The following is a 16,052-nucleotide window of genomic DNA, read 5'->3' on the forward strand; positions in this document are numbered from 1 at the left end:
TGGAAAAGTGGCTGTGTTTATACAATGGTGTCCCAAGCCGACCCAGAGGATCCTTACTGGGGCTGACTCAAATGTTAAAGATGGATCCTGTCCAATTCTTTAAACTTGAGGTTAGTGTTTTCTTTGACTCTGCTGGCGTTGCGGTATTGCACTGCTACAAAATTTTATATGAGAAAAAACGATTTGGACAACTGAGTGACTGGAATTCAATCACAGGAGTCGGCCAAAAGCGTGGGTTTGCTGAAAGTCTGGTGGTATTTATTATGAACAAATGTACAAAACATTTAGCTACTGCAGCACTTTCATATTTTTAGCAACTACTGATCATTGCACTGTGGTTAGAATAACAACCGTTGCCAGTGTCTGCACGTAAAGACACGTAAAGGTTGTTTATTATAGATGATACTTCACTCTGTGACACTGCTGTAAAACCACAAGTTAACTTTTGTTTTCGCACTTCTGGGGCTGTATTGAAGTCTTTTCCTTCGAAATGCATTTTCCATAAGCTACAGTAAATAAACTAACATACTTGTAACAGAGGGAAATAATATGTGATCTGGAAAGAGAATCCGGCTGAGTAAAACCTCTAGAGGAAAACTGTACATCCTGTCAGTTTCAGATCAATTATTTAAGCTTAAAAACTTGATATTTTAAACTGGACCTCCAGTATATGGATGAAGTAGTTTCTGAATAATACTGTGTCAAATAAATTAGGTTAAAGCTGTTATTTCTGTGTCAGATACATGTATTTAATTAACATCTATTGCATGCAAATCAGTATTGATCAGACACCAAATATTAAACACTGCCTAATAAGTTCAAACCTATGATGATGCTCTTCTGTTGTGTTTTAGTTGAATTTTGTTTTTGTCTTTTCATACAAGGGGTTTATGTTTTAGTCCCTACAATATAAAAGCTCCAGTTCAGATTCCCACATGATTGAAAAATATTTTCATTCCCATGTTGTTTGATTTATTCCTTTTTAGCTGCTCCAAAGTGTTCAGAAAGTCATTTAAAGCTAAAATGTCCTAAGACTTGCAGTGGAGGGGTTAATTATCCTTCCTTCTAAGACAAATATCTTGATATTTATCTACCTTGATGCTTATCTTGACCTTGACAGCACACGTTTCACAAGATGTGTTACAAAAGACCTGTATGTTTGTCTGTGTGTGGGTGTTTGTCTCAGGTGGCTGTGACATTTGCAGTGGGGACTGAGGTTGGCCTTCAGAGCAGCAGTGACTTCAGACAGATGGGGAAACCTTTCCTAATGGGCACAGTAGCTCTGGGTGAGAAGCAGCTTTGAGCAGTATTGCATTTTTTCTTTTTAACCTTCTGCATATCCAGTGAATATCCAATGTTTTTTTTTCCTACTCCATCCAACTTTTACATTCTTCTACAGTTTATTGGCCTAAGCAACAGGCAGCTGCCATATGGAATTATAAATGCCAGCTAATAAAGAGAACTAACCTGTAGACAAGTGACAGCAAAGAAGCCAAACTGTGTTGGTGCATTAGAAAATACAGATGAGGAGAAGATAAATCAGTTGATTTTGAAAGAAGTCTAAACAAGGGACACAGACGCTATTTAAAGTTGTATGATTCACTTTTCGAAAATTAAGCAGCCTCCGGTGACTTTTCATTGACCGAAAGTTGTGACTAAAGTCTTATTAAAGAGATTTTACAGGTAACCGTATGAACTTTTGGGTGACGTGGGCGTGTAACGTGGCATGGCACAGTAGATTGATTTTAGGAGTCTCATGCTTGTGCTACCTTAAGTGCATTCTAGCTATAAGTTAATTAACATTCATTAGTGTAATAAGAGGGTGAAGTATTCTTTTATTATGTACCCCGAGACTAATATTAGCATAATGAGGTCACTGAAGACCAACACTAATAAAGGTTTTCACATTAGCTAAACTGACAGTTATGTTTTTGCATAGACCTGAGTCACTGTTCAGCTACGAAAACAGGTGTAGATAACCACTGGTGAGTGTGGAAGGTGTGTTTTTGTATGTGTTTAATTTAAAATGTTGGATCTACATCATCATCAACTGCTTTGACATCCTGCAGTCACTGCAACTCGTCACTGGTGGCAGAACGACAGGGTGTCAATCTGTTTTATCAGCATTTCCGTGACGGCTCTGATGTCACTTCCTACTTGCCTTCCATTGCTTTTGAGGGCTGTTTCAACATGAAACTGCTATGACAGCTGCTTTGTAATCTGTCATTGCTAAAACCTTTAATCATTTTCCCCAAAATAAAAGATTTTATTTACCCTATAACCAGTCAGGATTCAGGCCATAATGGAACTGTAAAATTGCCAACTGAAATCCAGACTTATAAAATCACTTTAGTTTGGCTGGAAAACTATCATTTCAAATGCAGATGATATTGATCAGGTCCTTTTTGTAAGTGTTCAACCTTTTTCACCTACTGTTTCTTTCCAACATTATGATCGATTTAATTTTGTTTTTTAATGTTAAAACCAATAAATAAGTATTCAGTCTATAGATTGACTCACCTAGTTTAGAGAGATTAGAGAGAGTGTAGACATTCTTACACACTGCAAAGTAGCAAAGAAGAAAATAATAAATAAATCTGAGTTGTTCAGCAGGCTGGTAGACTCTGAACTGACCAGACGAGCACAAATGAGCTTTCTGGCCATCAGAACCAAATACAGATGCATTTATACTATACTGCTTCAATACATTCAATGCACTCAGGTGATCTCCATTCAACCAGTTATTTGGCATCTAAAACAAAGTGGCTGCACCAGTCACTCACTTTAAAAGGAGTTAATACTTGTGCATCATTATTTTCTATTTTTAATTAATTTAGGTTAGTGTGAGGGTCTTAGTGCTGGACCCCAAAAGCTGTTGTAGGGGGCTGGGCAGAATGCAGGTTAGGCAGACTCTAAAACTAGATATTTAAAGGTAGGCAAACAAGCATTTAAACAGGCATGTGGTAATACGAGGCTTTATTATCTTTAAATAAAGCTGGATTGCTGGCCAAAAAACAAGATTAATGGGCAACCAATAAGTGCTTTTTTAGGCTATAAAACTGTACTATGAACATGCATGAGCAGGTGAGGAGTGAGATTAATGGAGACAATCAGGTAAATAACTTCCACAGACACAAAGCAACATACTGCAGATGACTTGACGTTACTTTAAAAGATTCCTTAAACAAATAAGTGACATCAAAAGGGACAGAAGCAAGGGGGCTGAGACAGTAAGAAATGTGGGTTAAGGTGAGCAGCTACTACAGATGACAGGGTGACGTAAAGCACTGGTCTGAAAAGGGTTGTGGGTTTGTACGTGAGAACTCCAGTGACGGGCGAACTGATGAGGGGGCTAAGAGTAGCTGATTAACTGGTAAGAATATGCAGTAAAATAGATAAACTAATAGCTGCTAAGACTGTAAAATTAAAATAATCATCACAATGGGTTGGCTGAAAATAATAATGAAATAGAGAAGGCAGAGAAACTAGTTTATCATATTTAACGTAAAATTCACAAGTATGAGCCTGGGAAATTCCAAACCAGCCTCAGTGACACATTTACCACATGAACTAAGCAAACGCAAAGAGGTAGAAAGTGTGAAGCAGACAAATGAGAGGGACAAGTAGGGAATTCATAGAGGAACGAGGTTCACAAGCAGATGCAGGCAGAAGGTGAGTGAGAGAGAGTTCATTAGCAGCACCTGAGTGTGGTAGGCAGGTCGAGGGGACCAAAGAGGACAGGAGCAGATCTGAGAGAGAGTGAGGGCTGTGCGTGTAAGTGAACGTGTGACAGGGACAGTTAAATAAAAAGAGGATTCAGATAATCATGACAGATTAGTTTGTAGAGATCTTGTGCATTTTTAAAATGAAAGAGATGCTCTGTGTTAAAAAAAAAAGGAAAGCCGAATTAAATCAGCCACCATAAATCAATAAAAGGTGAAAACCTCCAAAGAGGGTGAATACGTTTTTAATATATACTGTATTCACAAACACCTAATAAACTATTTGCCAGACATTTTAATTAAAATTTCAAAATTCACTCTGGCTGTGGAACTAGCCTTCTTTAAAGTAAGCATGCAGCTGTAAATACCAATGATGAAAGGTTTTCTGTACTTATTATGTATGTTGAGTCACATCTCACTTTGTCTATTGTACTGTGTTAGGAATGTACATTAGAATGTACATCTACAGGCTAAATCTGATATGGTCTTTGATTTTCAGAAAAATTAGTTTATCAAGGATGTGACACTGGAATAAAGATAAAAAAAAAAACAATTTCTCTAAAGCTTTGAGAAAAAAAGGCGGATGAGTATTATAGTCTGTGAAACTGAGCTGCTGTTCTGTTTCTGTCTCAACAGGAGGGATTGTAAACGTGATGCCTCTGCTTTTCTCACAAATCTCACACAACAAAACCCAGGTAAGACTATAGTCTTCTACTACATTCTGGTAATCTGCAGTCTCAATGTGCTGGATCCAGACATGGCTTTAGGAGGCAGTGTGTTGTTGTTGTTTTTCAGCATTATCACCCGGTGGATTAGCATAACGTGTTAGAGGCAGTGAAAGGCTGGGGTAAGCTTTTAGTCAGCTTCCTCGGCCACCTTGCAAACCTCATACAGGCTGGGCAAAAGAAATGTGGGTCAAGAGTTTGAACTGGACATCTCTTTGTATCTAGGAGTACTGGTGGTATTGTGTATTAAAACTTTAAATTGTGGCCTGATGTGATTAAGCAGGTTAAGCAGAAGCATTAAAGAAGTTTTTAGATTTTGTGAAAACCTGTTTCCAGAAAAATGATGATGCTGTGTTAAATGTGTATTAAACGAGGGTGCAACTCCTTTGAAACCAAGTTTCGATTGTAAATAGTAGATAGACATATTAAATGTCATATTAAATTATGCTCATTTGCTGCCAGCAACAAAGTCAGAGAGGCCAGATTGAGGTGGTTTGGACATGTTCAGAGGAGAAACTGTGAATATATCGGTAGAAGGATGCTGAGGTTGGAGCTGCCAGGCAGGAGGTCTAGAGGAAGAACAAAGAGGAGATTTATGGATGTAGTGAGAGAGGACATGAAGTTAGTTGGAGTGAGAAGAGGGTGCAGAGGACAGGGTTCGACGGAGGGACATGATCCGCTCTGGCGACCCCTAAAAGGGAACAGCCCAAAGAAACAGATTTGCTGCCAACACTTTGTTGCATCATCATCTCTTCTTTTAACAACACTAAACATGTGCGAGCTGAGTAGAAAAACTGCTTTAACAATATTTTTACTTGAGAGAAATTCAACTAATAGACAGGTACGGACCTATTTTGTCCTCGTCCTTTGGCAGCAACTAGATGTCGAAATGCTTGTCTCCTTGCAAGGCAGAGTTTCAAACTACATTTGTTGATGGTCATTGATATTCAGAGATACAAAATTGAATATTAGTTTTTTGGCCTTGTCCCTAGCATTTAGAGGTTTCTCTAAATTCTCTGCACGCCTCAGTGATATTATAGAAATTTCTGTAGAAGAGCTATAGAAATTGTCATCTTTGCAATTTTTTCATATTCTTAGAGCGTTGAAAATGCATGTTTTCACTGTAATGAACATTACTACTGAAAGAATCAGTTTCTCTGAGATTCGTTTTAATACTTATTAATGACACTGACTTGCTGCTAATTAAGTTCATTAGTTGTGAGAGGTTCTACCAGGTGTTTTTATACATTGCACAACTCTTGTTTCCTTTGTCCCAAGTTTGTCTTTTTGAAAAACAATATTTCTCAGCTTCAACATTTGATATGCTGAACTAGGAAGTGGTTTCAAATGACTCACATGAATTGGTTTCGAATGATTTGCAAATCATTGCAATTTCTCCTTATTTACAGCATCCGAGCTTTTATAGAAATGGGGGAAATGTTTCATTGCGGACATTAATGTGGTACCATACTGTAAATTCAGTTCTTTCTATTGAGTAAGTAAGTAGCACACACTGGATGATTAATATTGCAGATGGTCAGCACTGCTGGTTCCCACTGGCAGTGTCTGAGCTCTTACCTTTGCACATCGTCTAGGTGCTCTTGGCCAGACTCAGACTCCTGAATAATGCATCGGGGCATGTAAAAGCATAGGTAGTTGGACAGGTACACATGAAGTTGAATGACATAATCACATTTAATACTTTACATTTAATATTTAAGACTAGGAGGAGCATTTGTACACCACAGCTTTGTATCTAATTTGTTGAACCTCTGCCAGTCTTTCCCCAAATCCACCCTTAACTTGTTGTTGGTTCTCTTGCCTTTAGACTGGTCTCCAGCAAGTGGAATGTAGTTCAGTCAGCCTAAGATCAGGTGATTGACTGAGCAGTTTTTCAGCCTGAAACACTGTTTTGTTGCTTTGGCTCAGGATTGTTGTGCAGTGAGTGTAGGTGCGTTTGTTTAAGTCTGAGTACAGACTGAGCCCCCATGTACCTTTGCAGTCACCCTGTTGTTCGAGTCAGCAGTGGAACCATCAATAAATACCAGTGGGCCAGTTTCATCAGCAGCCATAAATGCCCAAGCAGGAACAGAACCAGCTTCTCAATCCATCAGGTCATTGTTTAGCTTTCCAGTCTTCTAGCCTCTTTATTTATTATCTTTTTCTTGGTGTAATGGGGGACAAAAGGTAGGTTTCAGCTCACATGTGAACCGTGGAATAAAAAGTGCAATATTCAATTTTAATAAAATCAAAAATGCCCAAAACAATATATAAAAAAAAGTGGCGAAGAAAGAAACTTGAATAACATGAATTGATAGGCATTGCCTTTCACTAACGTAACTACTGAGTAATAGGACAGTGTTTGTTTGAAGTAGTCAAACATTATTGTGTCCACATGCATGATATTATCTATTGTCAATGTCATTATTTATTTAATAAGGCGCTCTTTGCACTTCGCAGTGCATGTGTTGATAGTGAAAAAGTACTGGAGTCGTGCAGATACCACTGGCACTTAGAGTTTGTATTGTGATGGGATGATATGATGCTGTAACTCTTTATGTCCAGGTCCTGTGGTTTCGGAGAGCAGTTCTTGCAGGTCTTACAACCTGCACTATACTCAACATTCTCTGGTGAGCACATTTTTCTCCTCCGCTCCTGCTTTTTCACTTGTGTATTATTAAAGTTTTCCTCAGGCAATAAATATTTTACCACTGTACTACATAGTATTTTTCAGGTTTCAACAGCCTACGTTCATGCTCTTATTTAGCCATGATCTATGAAAAATAATCTCACAATTTAAGGCAAAACAACATACCATGACAAAGAACATTATTTCAAACAATAAATCATTCACCGCCTCCCACAGGAGAGCATCTGGTGTTATTATCGCTCAGGGGAGAGCTTTGAAAAACACTGGACATTTTCATTGACCTCCTCAGCCTCTCAACAAGCTGTGGGTGCAGGGAGTTTGTTTTAGCCACAGTAATTGTGCAGTTGCTATTATAAGGAGGTCTTAATTGGGTAACTCTGTAGGGAATAACAGTCTTACTGTGTGTGATGTAATATCAAGCAGATGTGAAACCACATGGTTGAGATGAAGGCCATCATCATTGGCTGATGAGGCAAGACCCTGTAAGACCTTCAACAGAGTTTTCAGCAGCAGCTGGTTTAGTCCAGACTGAGACAAAATGTAAAGGTGCACTCGAAAGGCTTTGCAGACTTTATTAAATTAAGTCTTTTTTGGAAGCAACATCCTAAGAAATGTTGTTGCATTACTGGAAGTTCTGATCTCTCTGAAAAGTTTTCTTGGTTTTGAAATCATTGGACACACTTAAATAATTTAGTGTCAATTTACATACAACAGTCCTAAAAAAAAATCCTCCTTTATGAAGGTGAGTTTGATTTTCCGCATCATACTGTACTGTAGATATCAACCCCAACCTAAGCAAGGCTAACTCTGGACTAAATCTTTATTACATTTATGAGGGCTTAAGGCTACAAACAGCTTTCATGTGGTCCAACACTGCATCAAATCAGGTTCTTGTCTTGGAACATCTAGTAAATTCATGTTGTTATTTTTTTACTACCATTGTCGGAGTTTTTTAAAATCATTTGGATATTACAAAATGCTAAAATGTGTAACTATAAAAGAAACAGGCAAGCAACCTTAAAGTCCTTAAACTCAAGAAAATGCTCTGTTGCACTGCTGCATGAGCTGCACACCCATGACACTGAGCTATATCTGACCTTTGGTGTACTTTACTGATCAGCTGCTGGCAAAACAACTTACAGGAGCTCCACACAATAAGTCTCTCTCCTCTGGGATACTTCGCTGAGATTTACTGTATGAGCTTCGGGCTTTTTTTGTTTTTGTTTTGTGTCCAACCTACACACTAGATTCTGAAAGCAGCGTTGCGTGGCAAAGCAATGCTCTATAATGGCAGGTTTTTTCACAGGGGAGCTCCGTTTATTGATTCATGATAACATTTCAGAGTTATTTGAACGTGCTGTAAATGGGCTTTGCTTTCTCCCACATCTGCAGGGCCTTGTTGCTCAACACATGCACTGAAAATACCCAAACTATGCGTTAACTTTAGTTAATTAAATGAACAATTAGAGAAGTGCAGTACATCATATGAACGCTTCAAGTAAGTGTTGTATTTCATATGGACTCTGTTTATTCAAGAACACTACAGAATCACTTTTTGTTGTTAACGCGATTGCACCAATATACAGCACAGAAAGAGGTAAAATCAGCTCCACTTTTACCAATAGTGACATTTGACTTTTTTATAATTACTGTATTTGTTTTATCATAATTAATATAATCAGTATTGTTTAAAATACATTGTTGCCTTAGTACAGTGGACATAATCTGCATAGTCTTACTTAAGTAAAAGATTTGAAGTGGCACTTGTAGTAGCCTAATTTGCACCTTTACTTGGTATTTAGTTTGTGTATCTGTACCACCTCTGCACACAGTGTATCAGATTTTGCCGTGTATGGGGCTGTGTAGCTGCTGACTTGTCCCTTGTCACATCGTAAAGACTTCCCCTGTTCCCAAGCCACTTTATTCAGACTGAAGAAGCTGCTTGGATACGTAGCGAAATGTTTCTAACTGAGCAGAAAAAACGTTCAGTTGACATGATTCAATCTTCAGATAACCAAACCTGGACGACTGAGAATCTTCCCTGACATCATAAAGACTACTAGTTTTAATGTTATGGCTAATCAGTATTTTTTGTTTTTTTGTGGTTGGGTGCAGACCCTTTCCTTTTTAGTCGTCCACATGGCGTTTGTTCCGTGTTTTATATCAATTTGTGACTCAGATGTACTTCCTGTGTTTACTTTCGTGTTCCTGCCTCAGATCCTTTTAACGAATGAGTAGACAAGACAATTCTTGCATTATCATGATGTCTTTAGTCATACAGCTTCTTCTAGGGAAGTGCAACATGGAAATTCAGGCTGCAACACTAGTTGCAAAATATTTTGGCAGTGCTAAAACAATACAAGTTTTATCATCTTCGGTATCTTCTTTCCACTAACCATTGGAAGATATCTGTACCCAACCACTCTGTTCTTTTGGGCATTGAGGATCTTGTGGGCTTTAATTCCTTACTTGTGTATGGAGATAGGTGGCGCGTGATAAACGATACCAATCAGGGTAGTGTTTATCAAGTTGTGTTTATCAGAAAAATGGCCATGACAAGTCTACTGAGTGACAATTCCCACACCACAGGAAATAAGAATAACAACCTGAGCTCAGCAGACAGTATCATATGTCCACTTGCAGTGCAGTCAGCAATGTGATGTGCCAAAACCCAGTATCAAATAACTTGTGACGTAAGTGGCAAACTTCTCTAGAAGCCTTTTGTTGCGAGGTGGCCATCATGTAATGTAGTGCTCCTACGTGTGCAAACCCAGTCAGTATGTCCATGTCAATGTTCATCTGAGAAAAAGCAGAAAGAATCACTGGGTTGTAACAAACTGACATTGTCGCACTATGACACACTGTAATACCAGAATCTTCACTCAGATACAATTAGTATCTGGTTAAACCACAAATGCAAACATAAAGACTGCAGTTTGATGGTTTAAAACAATAAATGCATTCAATAATTTATAACAAAGACTTGCTCTTTCTTCCAATCACACTACTTTCTGTATTACTTGCTCTCTTTTGTAGACTGTCAGCAATAACAAGCCTTTCCCTTTATGTTATTGCTTATAACTATATAGAAGAATATAGAAGAACTGAGCTCCAAAGTTTAAAATTATTTATTCTTCCAAACACTTGAAGCCTTGAATGATTTGTTACAATAATCTAACTGAAATTCAGTGCACAGACGCTCCCTTCGCTTTCTCTTACTTCTGTTTTTGTTCACACGACTACTTTTTTAGAGGTCCCTGTTCCTGGTTGATGTCGTGGTGAGCAGTTTCCTCTGCCTCCATTTTTCAGACCATAATTTTGATTGATAATTATCGCCGGGGACATAATTCTGTTGAGCCAGCCAGCAGAGTGAAAGAGTAGTAGAATAAAATAGAAATGGTGTGTTGTTGGGTGCATTCGAGCGTAGCCACAACAAATGAATGGATAAATCTCTCAGAGCTGCACTCCGCACTGCCGATTCAAAGAGACCAGCAGCCAGTGCCGCAGAGAGAGGAAAGAATTTACTTACCCGTGACTTGCTTCCTCTCTCCTGCAGCCTAACTTTATGGCCTTTGGTTTCAAACAAAAAACTTGTGATTCCTCTTGCGTTTACCGGCCGACTGTTTTTGTTTCTCTAAAACCTTCAAAGACTAGCTGTACCCTAAAGGATTATCAGGCTGATATCCACCAAAGCTAAATACCTTGACAAAATCCAAGGAGAAATCCCTGCTGAGAGGGTCTTGGTTGGGAACTCTGACCATATCCAGTCTTTGTCTTAAAAGACTCATAAACTGTCTGAAATTACAAATGTCTGCATTTTTTTTTTTGCAGCATCCTTACATTTAATGCATTGAATAGGATACTACAGGGTTAAAAACTCATGGAAGCTGCAGTCTTGCACAGAAAACCTCTTTTATGTCAATTAAACCTGATTCATGAATCTGTCTTTACAGTGTTTGCTGATGCAAGTTAAATCCTGATTACATTTTTCAGACTAGTGGCACATGTGACACCCAGAAAAATGATGATGCCAATTAGTGGTGCGCATTTAACATGTGTAGTTGTTAGTTGCAAGGTCACATTATTGACACTGTAGTAATTCAGAAAAAGGTTTCGCTGCGCTGATCAACAAACGGGAAAAACAACGAACCAGAAACCACAAAATTTCCTCTTACAAAACATGTCTTTATACACTGATCAGCCACAACATTAATACTGGGGGTTTTGATGTGATGATGATGATGTGATGGAGGACAAAGATCAGCAAGGTCACTCTGAGAAGTCTGCCGCCCAACAGCAAAATGTGATACATGTGTTCAGAGGTGGTACAAGTACACGGACTGAATACCATGTAAAAGTGCAAAGTAAGCTGAATTAAATCTCTACTATAAGCACCACTACAAATATTTTACTCAAGTACATTTTCCACAATACAAAAAAGTATTTTCCACAATAAGCAACAATAATGGAAGAATTGCAGTGCATTTATTGTTTGTCAAGCTAAGATGATAGCTTCTGGATTGGCCTACAATAAAAGTGTGTAATATTAATATAGCAAACTTTTTTTTTTACACCTAATGAACAAGAAAGGTTTTTCAGTTAGAGACAAAAAAGATTCAGATTTCGCATACCCACTACTCTTGCAAAACATATTCTTTCTCACTAGGCTTTGCTCCTGAAATTCAATAGTGAGAGATTCAGGATGGTGTACCATAAACCTCAAGGGTGTCTACAGCCTATAGTAAAGAACTCAGCAGAGACACAGCACTGCGAGATGGAATTGGATGGCAGGGTCAAGCAGGACAAAGGGTAACAGGTGGGGACTGCTGTTGGAGAGAGTAAATTAGTATAGCACCATGCACTAATTGGTGTCCAGCAGGTGGATGAAAAACGGTATAACCAGCTTTGTAATCATCCATAGTGAGACTGTATCTGTTTTCAAATATTTAAAGATAAGTCCTAAATTCACTGTTCTTTTTGTTTTGGTCTAAATCCCGAGGGAAATACATGACCAAAGAAGTATTTTCACTTCTCGCTCTTCCTCTCAAGCAAACCTGCAAAAAGTGACATGTATGCACATGCACATATTTTGGAAATTCTGAAATGCTGGTGGGGTTGTCCACTGGAGCCATCAACACCATATACCATTAAACCTTATGTGACAACAGATTACCAGAAAACTTATATCTCTTATTGCCTATGTCATCTTGCTTACTATATTTAAGCAATGAAAGTATTTTTTCCCAAATTGGGTTGTACTAGTTGGACATAATTAGTGGCTTTTTTTCGTGGCCTTTTTCTTTAAATGTTTCTTTTGGCTTTGAAAAGACCTGGTGATGGGAAGGACATTAACTTGCTGTAATAAAACAGAGCTGGCATATTCACAACTCAACTGCATAACGTGAGTGGACGTAAATGTGCTCTAATAAATGACATGTTTGATTAATGTTGTTCTACTTGTCATTTGTCTGTGTGTGTGTGTGTGTGTGTGTGTGTGTGTGTGTATGTTTCAGGTGCTGGGCAGTACTGGAAATTGTCCCCCAGACATCTTTACCTGAGAGGCAGATAACAGTTGAGAGGACGACCCAGCCTGTCTCCAGCAGCCCCCTTGGACCTCATTCCTCCGTTACCCCTCTACTATACTCCAACATCTCACTAGAGGAGTGAGTCTTCATGACTGTCTCTTGACTTTAATCACTACCACCATTAGTTAAGCCAATTTTTATAGTCCAGTAGTTTCTGCACAACATAACGACCTCGATACAAACGCACAAACTGACCGAGCTAGTACTAGTACTAACAGTACTACCTAGGAATCAGAATTAAAAACTGAAGAAAGACACAGGAAAGCAACGATGTACACAGATTTTAACTAATTTCTCATAGCATTTCCATAGCTGCAGCATCACAACTTGGCCACATGAAACGTTCTTCTTCTTTTCCTTTCGGCTGCTCCCTTTCAGGGGTCGCCACAGCGAATCATGTGCCTCCATCTAATTCTTTCCTCTGCATCCTCTTCACTCACGCCAACTAACTTCATGTCCCCTTTCACTACATCCATAAATCTCTTCTTACGTTTTCCTCTAGACCTCCCGCCTGGCAGCTCCAACCTCAGCATCCTTCTACCTATATATTCACAATGTCTTCTCTGAACATGTCCACACCACCTCAATCTGGCCTCTCTGACTTTAAGGCCACATGAAGTATTAACTTAGTAAAATATCAGCATGCATATTCATATTTGCTACACTGTTTAAGTCTGTCAAAGGATTCACTGCCAGCAATATTATTGGTGCGACTTTGTAGCTATTTTAGAGTAACTGTTGAACCAATACTTCCGAAACGCACCCTGCAAGACCCTTTTTCACACCTTAGAGTACAGTTTGCTCTTACTTGTTTTCAGATAAGTGGATGGTCGTTGTAATATTTTAGCATTTCTCTCCTTGTACACACAGTAGCTTGTGTTTGCCGTTGTCTCCTAATGTTAGAATCTAACAAAACACTGCACTGATTTTTAAAGACTTGTATGTCAGTGAAGGTATGTGATCCAGATGTTTCAAAGACATTGCCATTGCCTGATCCAGTTAATTTAAATAAGAGAGGTTACATACAAGTATTCTCTGGTTGACGTAACATCATCGTTTGACTAAGCCAAACCATCAATACTGTCTTATCCAGAACACATATGTAAGGTGAAGTTTAAATGCTCCTAATAAAATGCAATGCAAAGTCCAACCACGTAAAGCCATCAGTTTCTGAGAAAGATGAGAAACTGTTTACTGGCTTTCGGCTGTAAAGCAGTCTGTAGTCGATTTTGTCAATTTCACATATGAACTCTGCACATTTTCCAAAGAATCAGGTCTACACATTGTCTGGAGTTGCTTTTTTCTACATGTACAACAGGTGATTATCCGTTTTCTTTTGAGTGGTATGGGTGAGGGCTGCCTTTGTAGAGTGTGCAGGATTTTCTGTCACAAAGATTGTCACAACAAATATTGACGATCTCAACTCAAGGTCCATTTACTTGCTTGTCCTAAAGCTTGATTAGCAGAAGTGGTTTATTCAGACTTCGTGGACGTGAGAGTGTACTTTTAAATTTAAGACATTTTGGACTTTTCATATACTTCAAAGTTGAGGATTACCCTTGAATCCCCGACCTTAGAAGAAGCAGAACACAAAGCATCATAAACTCAAGGTCCACTTGCTGTCTCTGAAGTTTAAAACTGTTATGGGGGCTTAAAAGGCAGACTGAATAATAGATGGTGCAAAAGTTTGGATAGTCATTAATCGCAGGCTTTTGAAGCAAGTATTCCAAATTATCTTCCATTATCTAAGATAGAATGACATATTATCAAATATCATCCAGGTCAGTCTTTAAATAATTTGGCAGGTTTGGGGCTCTTTTTGATTTCATTACGTTTCCCACACCCATTCACCGACCATTAAAACAGGACCATGTTTCCATTTTGATACTAAGTTAGCTTTTTGTCATCGGGATTGTACAGCATGCCATTATGGATATGTCCAAAGGTGACAGTGATGATACATCAGCAGAGAATTGTGTGAATGTGCACAATTAACACCTCTTGTAGGGAATATGTAATTATTTCAAAGCAACTTCGAGTTGTAATAGCTCCCTGGCTCAGACCTTCCCTTCCCATTAAATCCTCCTTCATTCCACTGATTTTTCAGAACAACCATTTTTCATTCTGATTGCTTGGCATGAATTTTTATTTCAGTGTTATTCTTTCCCCTCTACCCATCACTGTTCATTGTTCAGCTCTTTAAAAAGCAGAACTCATGTGACCCACATGGCAAAGACAACCTCAGTGACAGGTACTCTGCTCTCCCTGCCTGGCAGAGCTGTACCTTTCATAGACCAATACTGCCCCCTGCTGGGAAATATATGTTTTTAATATATATATATATATATCTCATTTTTGTTTTTACCAAAAAACATCTGGTTTGGAGCACACGTTTGTTATACTACTTCAAGTCCCAGTCGTCTAACCTTGTTTCCCCCCCTCTGTTGGGTCTTTTAGAGCAACTATGTGCTTTTAGAGCCATGCTAGAATGAAGCAGGTAATATCAGACATAAGTGAGAGTCCCAGTAATGGCCTCATGGCTTCTGTTTGCTTTTAGTCATGTTGAAGTTTTGGTAAAACTACCAAAATATCCTGTCAGGTAAATGCGGCTGTGGGACAGGTGTACTGTAGGTCTGGGAGATGCACAAGTTGCAGGATTGGTTCCGAATTGGCTGCGTTGGATAGCTGTCACTAAGGCCGCGACCTCAATTCATAAACTATGAACCAAAAGTTTGCAGAGCAACTGTCTGTAGAAACAAACGAATAACTGCAAACACCCATCCATCCATTCATCCGTTATCTTTAACTGCTTATCCTGTTTAGGGTTACCATCAGGCAAGAGGTGGGGTCCAGCCTAAATAGGTCGCCAGTCTCAGGGCCAACACAGAGAGACATACACAGACAAACAGCTATCACTGCTCACATTTACACTTATGGACAATTTAGATTCACTAAATAACTTAGCATGCATGTCTATGGACTATGGGAGGAAACCGGTACTCGGAGGAAATCCATGCAACACGGGGAGAACAAGCAAACTCCGCACAGAAAGGCCAGACTTGATATCTCACTCCATCACTAAAGAAAATCATCACAGACAATGTTTTTAAGTTGCCCTAGCCTCCCAGAAGAAGGCATGTGGAAAATGTTTTCCAGCATAGAAAGTGGATCTAGGCAATTTATAAGTCTGCCCACAGTAGTGTCATTTATCATTTATCATTGCACAATTTTTTCTTGCCATTCAACCATGACTGGCATCTTCAGTACCTTAGTGTTGCGGGCATTATTTTCAAAAATAAGGTATATAATGATGTTACATCTATTCCCCTTTATACATCCTCTTAATGTTCACATTTCACAAGTTAACAAC

The 16,052-nt window shown here is 38.8% G+C and overlaps 1 protein-coding gene across 2 annotated transcripts in view; it reads left to right on the top strand.

Annotated features, from left to right (window-relative positions):
* si:ch211-51h4.2 (uncharacterized) overlaps window positions 1-16,052 on the top strand; it is a 70,488-nt gene that overhangs the window by 45,330 nt on the left and 9,106 nt on the right. For both annotated transcript variants that reach the window (XM_067514239.1, XM_067514240.1), the window contains 4 exons: window positions 1,187-1,286; window positions 4,359-4,417; window positions 7,013-7,077; window positions 12,611-12,760. In XM_067514239.1, coding sequence (XP_067370340.1) covers window positions 1,187-1,286; window positions 4,359-4,417; window positions 7,013-7,077; window positions 12,611-12,760 — 374 coding nt within the window. The remainder of the gene's footprint in view (window positions 1-1,186; window positions 1,287-4,358; window positions 4,418-7,012; window positions 7,078-12,610; window positions 12,761-16,052) is intronic.

This window comes from Channa argus, chromosome 8 (assembly GCF_033026475.1).
Source record: "Channa argus isolate prfri chromosome 8, Channa argus male v1.0, whole genome shotgun sequence".
NCBI classification, from domain to species: domain Eukaryota; kingdom Metazoa; phylum Chordata; class Actinopteri; order Anabantiformes; family Channidae; genus Channa; species Channa argus.